Source organism: Trichechus manatus, unplaced genomic scaffold (assembly GCF_000243295.1).
Source record: "Trichechus manatus latirostris isolate Lorelei unplaced genomic scaffold, TriManLat1.0 scaffold00117, whole genome shotgun sequence".
NCBI lineage: Eukaryota > Metazoa > Chordata > Mammalia > Sirenia > Trichechidae > Trichechus > Trichechus manatus.
Window position 1 is genome coordinate 7,498,701 of NW_004444053.1, and position 9,789 is coordinate 7,508,489.

Genomic DNA, 9,789 nt, shown 5'->3' on the forward strand with positions numbered 1-9,789 from the left:
GGACATCGTGCTTCGTAAGGTAGAGGGTCAGCGAAAGAGAGGAAGACCCTCAATGAGATGGACTGACACAGTGGCTCAACAATGGGCCCAGACATAACAACGATTATGAGGATGGTGCAGGACTGGGCAGTGTTTCGTTCTGTTGTACGTAGACAGGGTCGCTATGAGTTGGAACTGACTCTACGGCACCTAACAGCAGCAGCAAGATTCTCTTCCCTCTTCCCAAAGGCTAGTTTTGAGTAACCCACTTTGGTGACCATGGGTCTATTGTATTTAAAAAAGTGACATAATTTAAAAGACCCATTAAAGCCTGTGACCCATCACGCAGCTCAACTATTTAATTCTTCACTGTTACTAGCCCCTCTTGACTTTCTCTTTCTGCCTTCACGCTCCTGTGGGTGAGGCAGTGCAGTGGTTCACAGTCTGGGCTTTGCCACCAGGTAGATCTAGGTTCAAGCCTCAGCTCTGCCACTTACGAGTTGTGTGATTTTAGGCACCTTAATCTCCTTGAGCTTTGTTTCATCTATAAAATGGAAATAAGATTCATGTAAGGATTAAACATGACTATGCATGGAAAAGAAACCCTTGCGGCCTATGGTTAAGAGCTACAGCTGTTAACCAAAAGGTCAGCAGTTCAAATCCATCAGGCGCTCCCTGGAAACCCTCTGTGGCAGCTCTACTATGTCCTATCGGGTCGCTATGAGTCGAAACCGACTCAACAGCAACGGGTTTGGTTTGTTTTTTTTTTGATGCATGGAAAGCACTTTAGGCACAGTGCCTAGAGCATACTAACTGCTCATTAGCTGTGGTTTTATTGTCACTAGCTATTCTCATGGTATTCCAAAATATTCGGTTTCAACAATGAAGCTCATGCTTCTGATCTGAGACTTTAGAATCACTTAGAATAAAAACCTTTGAGGAAATCTCTATTTAGATTCTGGCCTTTGATCTTTCTCCATGCCCAACAGAAAGGCTGGAAAACAAAATTACAGGGTACCATAATTTGCTGGCTACCTTTTCCAATTAAAAAGGTAATCAAAAACCAGTTTAGGAAATAGCCCTAAGCTTTTCTTGAACATTAAATAACATAAAGTGCTTAGCACAGTGTAGAGCATATAACATGTATTCAGTAAATAACAGTTGTTACTATAACTCTAACAATTACTATTATTTCCTTCTCCTCCCCTACCTTAATATTTCCTGCATCTTCATATAATTGATCCTTAAACAAATAAGTCTCCAGTGGTATTAACTGCCTAACCTTTGAGTGAGACTGTAATATTTTAAAAGAATCAAATCTCTTTTCAGAACTTAACTATAACTTCTAAAAATACATTTAAATAGGCTAACTCAATTTCCTAAGTTTCACATAACTTCCAAATTTAAAAATGTCAAGTAATCTGCTATTGAGTGAGAACTACAATCTTAAGTATCTTTCTACCTAAATTTATACTTTGAAATATTAAAATAAATCAATTTCGGGCACCAAGATTCATTTGCCTAAGTAAAATCATAATGGTGGCAAAGGGGAAAGAAGGAAAATGCTACTGGGGGAGGGGCCAGGAAGAAACGTGGTTCAATTGCAGAGGCAAAAACTCAGGTAAGCCTGGTAGGTCTCACACCTCCCAGGAGGCTGAAAACAGGAACTCAACCAACACACACGCAACACATACAGGACTGTTATAAGAGACCGTTAATTACCTTGACTAGTGAAATCTGAAGGCTAATCGTCTTTCCATTCTTGAGGAGATTCTGCAATTTTCTGCTGTGTAGAATGTTATCTATATAGATCCACAGCCTTTCAACAATGTCTTCCTTCAGTTCAAGTTTCTTCTTATAAAATGCAACCAATGACTGTCTTGCCCAATCAAGTAATACCTGCATTTGAAGGAAATATACTCTGAAAATAAATGAGCTCCTTTGGCAACAGACATTCATACACTTATAGTAACATTGAAGCCATAACCAAATTCAACCTCCAGAAGAAAAAAATCTCTCCTTGAAAACTGACCTTTGATAATATTATATTACATAAATGTTTTGGTATCTTAAACTGTCTATTATCAAAGAATCAATAAAAAGTTGGAAAAAAGCTTTAATTTTTGTCTTTACCTGGGGCCAACAAACGTCAGATGAAACCCTAGCATGGTCTATCCCTTTCTCTCAAGTTATACTATGTTTCAAAAGTCAGAAGCACAACAGCAATTGTTCAGAATGGTCACAGAATGAATCACACGCATAAATTACAAACAAACAAAAACAGTTGCCACGGAGTCGATTCCAATTCATGGCAACCCCATGTGTGTCAGAGAACTGTGCTCCATAGGGTTTTCAATGGTTGATTTTTTGGAAGTAGATCACCAAGCCTTCCTTACAAGACCCCTCTGGGTGGACTCGAACTTCCAACCTTCCGGTTAGCAGCAGAGCGTGTTCACTGCTAGCACCACCTAGAGACTGAAGAGTAAGCTCTAGAAGACTAGGGCTTGTGTCCTGGCTTTTCCACAGTTTCTGCAGCTAACCTCTATTTACTTAATCTAGAAAACAGACAGTCGATGGGAAATAATGTGGAAGTACTTTACAAAAAGCAGTGTTGTCTATAGATAGTTTCCATTATCGTGACATGTTTCTTTATTCATAAAACACTGTGTAAAGGGTGTGAGGCCTCAGTTCATGCTGTCAGAACTGTCATAATAGTATATACCATGACAGATGCTAGAAAGAAAAAAAATAAAACTCTCAGGATAAGCATGGTAGAGGCCTTGATCAAATGGCCTGCCACCAACTTCCCCGTTGTACTCTCATGCGCACTTTGACAAGGTGATTATCATGCTGCCAAGATGATTCTCGTGTATGCAGCTAGGTTTGGAAGGCACTAGATTTGATAGCTGATCTATATACACTGTACCTCATTATCATTTAACATATGTAATCCATCTTTGATACATTTTGTGCTGGCTTCTTTAACACAAGCACGTGGGTTTGTGCTAATCCAATTTCATGAGCTCATTCATCTGGTGTCTCTATTGTATTAGCAGTATTCTTTGGCCAAATAAGCTTAAGAAATGTTAACTAAGAGCAAGTCACTCTTGGTAGCTTCTCTACTTCCCAACTTTTGATATATCACATTCCAAAGATCTTTAACAAAGTACCAATAAGCAATCGCTTACAGAGCATCGCTTTGGATTTATAAATAAATGGAACTACCTACAGACTTTCAGAACCTAACTTCTGTAACCTAATTTCCAATTTATTCACTAGTGCACATATTTAATTTGTATTATAAGTAATATTTCCAACATTAAAAAATGTTAAATAAGGTTTTGTAACAGAAAAGCTTTGTTAATGGAACACTTGACCCATTATTTATTTCAACTGGCATTAGTTTTAACTTCCAACAAAGTTTCCTCCCCTAACCTTTTCTTTAATTTTTTTTTGTTAAATATCAATATGTGATTTACACATGTGGTAACTGTTTCAGATTTTAAAAATATAAGTTTCAAAAAATACATATATATGGGTAAGTTTCACTTTAAACTTACTTGTTCTTTATTTGGAAGAAAGCACTGGTGGGAAACCCAAGCAAAGTGAGCTAGTTTTAGTTTATCTTCCCAGGAAGTTGTCTTGCTTTTAAGCTTAAGGGAAATGCCAGAATAAACAGCAGCCATTGCTATGCTTTACCTGCAATTAAAAACAATGGGACCACAGTTACCAGAAGAAAAGAAAGATCAGAGCAGAAATAAATGAAATAGAAAACAGGAAAAACAATAGAAAGAATGAGCAAGACCAGAAGATGGTTCTTCAAGAGGATCAATAAAATTGATAAACCACTGGCCAAACTGACAAAGGAAAAAAATGAGAATATATGCAAATAACCAAAATAAGAAATGAGAGCTAGCTGATATTACAATAAAACCAACTGAGATAAAAAAAAGATCATAACAGAAATTTATGAAAAATTCTACTACAACAAATTTGAAAACCTAGAAGAAATGGACAAATTTCTAGAAACACACTACCTACCTAAATTATCAAAAATAGAGGTAGAAAATCTGAAGAGACCCATTAAAAAAGAAGAAATTGAAGAGGTTATTTAAAAAAAAGAAAAAAAAAACTCCCAACAAAAAAAGCCACAACCCAGACAGTTTCACTGGAGAATTTTACCAAACATTCAGAGAAGAGTTGGCACTAATTCTACTTAAACTATTCCAGAACATAGAAAAGGAAGGAAAACTCTCTAATTTATTCTATGAAGCCAGCATAACCCTGATACCAAAGCCAGGCAACGCCCCAAAAAAGAAAATTACAGTCCAATATCCCTCATGAATATAGATGTAAAAATTCTCAAGCAAAATTCTAATCAACAGAATTCAACAGCATATCAAAAAAATAATACATCATGATCAAGTGTGATTTATACCAGGGATGCAAGGATAGTTCAACATTAGAAAATCAATCAACGTAATTCACCACATAAATAAAACAAAGGGAAAGGATCACATGATCATCTCAATTGACACAGAAAAGGCATTTGATAAAATCCAACAACAATTCCTGATAAAAACTCTAAGCAAAATAGAAATAGAAGGGACATTCTTCAGCATAATTAAGGGCACATATACAAAAGCAACAGCCACATTATTCTCAATGTAGAAAAATTGAGAGCATTCTCCTTGAGCAATGGGAAGGAAACAAGGATGCCCTTTATCACCACTCTTATTCAACACTGTACTAGAAGTCCTAGTTGGAGCAATAAGTCAAGAAACGGAAATAAAGGGTATCCAGATTCAAAAGGAAGAAGTAAAACTATCCTTATTCGTAGATGACATGATCCTACACACAGAAAAGCCCACAGACTACACAAGAAACTAGAATAATAGAAGGATTCAGCAAAGTGGCAGGGTACAAGATCAATACACAAAAATCAGTTGGGTTCTTCTACACTAACAAAGAGGACTCCGAAAAGGAAATCAAGAAAACGATACCGTTTACAATAGCCCCCAAAATAATAAAATAGTTAGGAATAAACCTAACCAGTGATGTAAAAGACTTGTAGAGGAAAACTATAAAATACTACTGCGAGAAACTCAGAGATCTACATAAATAGAAAAACATTCCATACTCATGGATTAGAAGACTTAACATCGTAAAAATGTCAATACTATCAAAAGTGATCTATAGATACAATGCAATCTCGATCAACATCCCAAGAACAATTCTTTAATGAAATGGAAAAACTAATCTCCAACTTTATATGGAAAAGAAAAGGGGCCTCGAATAGCTAAAGCAATGCTGAAGAACAAAGTAGAAGGCCTCACACTTCCCAATCTCAAAACTTACTATACAGCCACTGTAATCAAAATAGCCTGGTACTGGTTCAATGACAGACCCAAAGACCAATGGAATAGAATTGAGAACCCAAGAGTAAATCCATCCATCTACAGGGCAGTTGATCTTGGACAAAGGGTTGAAGTCTATTCAATGGGGAAAAAACAGTCTCTTTAACAAATGGTGCTGCCAAAACTGGATATCCACATGCAGAAAAATGAAACAGGATCCATACCTCACACCATGCACAAAAAGTAACTCCAAATGGATTAAAGACCTAAATGTTAACACTAAAACTATAAAGTTCCTGGAAGATAACATAGGGTTGAAACTAGGGGACCTAATTTTCTGCATAAATAGCCTATCAAACACAACTAAAAATGCACGAATGACAGAAGGTAAATTAGGTAACTGGGACCTCCTACAAATTAAATACCTACGAACTGGGAAAAAAAATCTTTGGCAATGAGATATCTGATAAGGGTCTAATCTCAAAATATATAGAAAACTTCAACAACTCAACAACAAAAAGACAAACAATCCAATCAAAAAACAGACAAAGGACATTAACAGACACTTCACCACAGAGGATATTCAGGCAGCCAAAAAATACATGAAAAGATGCTCACAATCATTGGCCATTAAAAAAAAACGTTGCTGTCGAGTTGATTCCAACTCATAGTGACCCTACAGGACAGAGTAAAACTGCCCCATAGGGCAAAACTACAATGAGATACCATCTCACCCCTGCAAAAATGGCAGTGATCAAAAACACAGAAAACAACTGCTGGCCAAGTTGTGGGGTGAATGGAACTCTTATACATTGCTGGTGGGACTGTAAAATGGTACAACCACTATGGAAAACTGTATGGTGCTTCCTCAAAAAGCTAGAAATAGAAATACCACATGATCCAGCAATCCAACTCCTAGGTATATATCCAAAAGATATAAGCAGTGAAACAAATAGACATATGCACATCTGTTTGTTGTAGCATTATTCACAATAACAAAAAGATGGAAGCAACCTAAGTGCCCATCAATGGATGAATGGATAAACAAATTATGGTACATACATACAATGGAATAGCATGCAACCGTAAACAATAACGAGGAGTCCTCAAATATCTGGCAACGTGGAAGAATTTAGAGGACATTATGATGAATGAAGTAAGTCAATCACAAAAGGATAAATACTGTATGGTCCCACTATTATAAAAAGTCAAGAAAAGATATACACACAGAAAGCAACATTCTTTGATGGTTACCAAGGGGGGCGAGTAATCACTTTCTGGATAGTAGACACTTGTTATTTTTGGTGATGGAAAAGGCAATACCAAATATGGATAAAGCCAGCACAACTTAACCAAGGTAAATAAAGACACTAAGAAGCAGACAAGAAAAACGGACAATTTTGGTGAATGCTATAACACAATTTGGTAACAAGGAACAAAAATTGTGGTTATGTAGGTAGATACGTATGCATACATTGTGTATAAGAAGACATATGCGAGTAAATGCATGTGCTTGTATACGTGTAACTATAGGCATATGTATATATGTGTTTGTGTGTGCTGCAGATATATCCATATATATAACAAAGCACATAAGGAGCACAGTTATGGAGGCTTCCTAGGCATATCCAAACAACTTGTGGGATTGGTTTACTGGGTTAAAGGGCATAGGATAGCAGTCTCAGGGGACAACTTAGTCAACTGGCATAACATAGTCCATAAAGATAATATTCTACATCCTAGTTTAATGAGTAGTGTCTGGGGTCTTAAAAGCTTTTGAGCAGCCATCTAAGATACAACTATTGGTCTCTACTCCTATGGAGCAAAAGAGAATGAAGAAAATCAAAGGCTCAAAGAAATTACTCCACAGGATTAACAGCCCACATGAACAATGGCCTCTTCTAACCTAAGACCAGAAGAACTAGATGGTGCCCGGCTACCACCACCGACCGTTCTGACCAGAGACACGATAGAAGGTAAAAATGCAGAACAAAATTCAAATTCCTCAAAAAGTCCAGACCTACTGGACCAACAGAGACTAGAGGAACCCACGTGATTATCGTCCTAAAATACCCTTTGAACTTGGAACTGAAGCTTTTTCTGGAGGTCAACTTTCAGCCAAATAATATATTGGCTTATAAATTAAACAATATCACCGTGACGAATGTGCTGCCTTAAACAATCAACTACGGGAGACCAAATGGTCAGCATTTGCCCAAAAGGAAAGATGAGAAGGCAGTGAGGGGAATGAAAGCTAGATCAATGGAAACAGAACAGAATGGAAATAATGAGAATGCTGATACACTGTAAAAACTGTAACCAGTGTCACAGAATAATTTGTATAAAAACTGTTAAATGGGAACTTAATTTGCCATGTAAACTTTTACCTAACACACACACACAAAATCCCAGTGGAAAAAGTACTGTATATGGTCAAACTCAACAGGCACCAGAAAATGAACGTTGTGTACCTTATTGTCTACATAACACATACCCAAAAAAATCTCACTGCCATCAAGTCGATTCCAACTCACAGTGACCCTATAGGACAGAGAAGAACTGCCCCAATGGGGTTTCCAAGGAGTGGCTGGCAGATTTAAACTGCTGACCTTTTCGTTAGCAGCTGTAGCACTTAACCACTGTGCCACCAGAGCTCCAACATAACATACGTTCCTTTAAAAAAATTTTAATGAATTAAAGCACATTGAAAAAACTGTTGGATATAACTCTATACATAAGATGTCTGAACCCATAAATTTTCTGGTGGAAATTCAAATAAAAGCAAGTAAAATATGGATCACACACACACGTGTAAGTATTCCTACTGTCCTCAAACTCAGGAGTTTCCCCAGAGATTAGTGTTCAAGAATTCAGCTGGCCAAAAATCAATGGGTTCCAACTACTTGGGGAAAGAGATTTGTCAAACATGGTTTTAGATTTAAAAAAAAAAAAATTCAGCTTCTGCACAAATATTCTAAAATGTACTATGCATTATGTATTAGTACCAGCTCCATTAAATGGGTCAAAGAGATAAATAAGCAATAATTAGGACAAGGTAATATTTCTCCAAGCGAAAAAGAAATATTAACCTAATCCCAATAGAAATATTGTTATTTTAGTTGTAGCAATAACTTCCCACTATAAATTTACTCATTTATGTATAAACTTAAAAGCACACACTGCTTCCAAAAAGACTGCAAAAAAACTTACATAATTAAAAACTGTAAAAATAGAATGCAAAAAAATCATGAAAAAGTAAAAGCAAACCTACGATTATAAAATTGACATAAACTTAGTCTTGAGTTCCCTGAAAGTCATAGTTAAAATACCAGGTTAACATACCAGGTTAAACAATTTTCATTATATAAAAGAAACCCGTTCAAGAGAGAAAATTTTTCAGGATACCTAATAAAATTATCATACCATAGTTAACATACCAGGTTAAATAATTTTCATTATATAAAAGAAGCCCGTTCAAGGGAGAAAATTTTTCATGATACCTAATAAAATTATCATAAATAAAAACAAAGTAGAACAAAATAAGTAGCAAAAAAGATTGCAGTCCTATGATTCTAATCTAAGTTCTGTCAAACCAAAAGAGTTTGGCTGGATCTAGCCAGCATTTTTTAAATCCAAGGCTCCTGAAATCTTAAAGACCTTCAGAATGTATTCTCAGTAAGTACGTAATGAATGAACGAACACTGAGTGAAGGACACTTAGGTTCTGCATGGTATCCTTCACTTATTTCACTACCGAGAACAGGAGCAGTCAAGTCCTGTCAGTTTCCCTACTTTCTCAAAATGCTCAACACCAACTGAACAGCTATTTAGTAAACTTCTAAGTGCAATACGTTAGACTGCCATTGCGACGGCTACAAAGTGCCTAACTGTTTGCTGCACTGGCTACAAAGACGCCCGAGACGCACGCCAGGACTCTGAACTCCCTGTCCGCTCTGGTGGGCTCCACTGATCTTTACAAGGCTGCGGAGAGAAGTCCAGCTCCGGCAGCAACCCCTTTTGCACCGACGCAAAGGGCGCTAAGAAATGGCCCCAGCGAAACAGCAAGAACCAAAGGGAGTCACCACAAACAGGAGAAAGGCGAGGTGCAGCGAATCCCGCTGGCTCCCGTTCAGTGCTGCGAATCGGGGGGGGGGGGTCGGCGCTCACCTGGGCGCCAGCTCCGGGGCACCGGCTTCTCCACTCCGCGGGCAGCACCACGTGGGAGCCGGCACCGGTGCTTCTTCCGCCCGGACGCTGGCTGGCGCGGCGCGGGGGCGGGACGTCGGGCACGCCAGGCATTGCCAGCCAAGCGCCGAGGCGCCTCACCCATTGGCGGAGACGGTTGTGCGTTGAGGGCCGAGCGGCCCAGCCCCACCGGTCCGCTCCGTGTCAGTCAGTCATGGAGCGGCCGCCCGGAGCCGCCGCGCTGGCGGCGCGGAGCGGGGCGCGGGGGC

At 38.3% G+C, this 9,789-nt stretch overlaps 1 protein-coding gene across 3 annotated transcripts in view; it reads right to left on the reverse strand.

The window, feature by feature from the left end:
- Positions 1 to 9,584, reverse strand: part of URB2 (URB2 ribosome biogenesis homolog) — a 41,512-nt gene extending 31,928 nt beyond the window's left edge. For all 3 annotated transcript variants that reach the window (XM_023738475.1, XM_004384132.2, XM_023738474.1), the window contains exons 1-3: positions 9,503 to 9,584; positions 3,540 to 3,678; positions 1,702 to 1,878 (exon numbers count right to left, since the gene is read on the reverse strand). In XM_023738475.1, coding sequence (XP_023594243.1) covers positions 1,702 to 1,878; positions 3,540 to 3,665 — 303 coding nt within the window. In that variant the 5' untranslated portion in view covers positions 3,666 to 3,678; positions 9,503 to 9,584. The remainder of the gene's footprint in view (positions 1 to 1,701; positions 1,879 to 3,539; positions 3,679 to 9,502) is intronic.
- Positions 9,585 to 9,789: the final 205 nt, after the last annotated feature.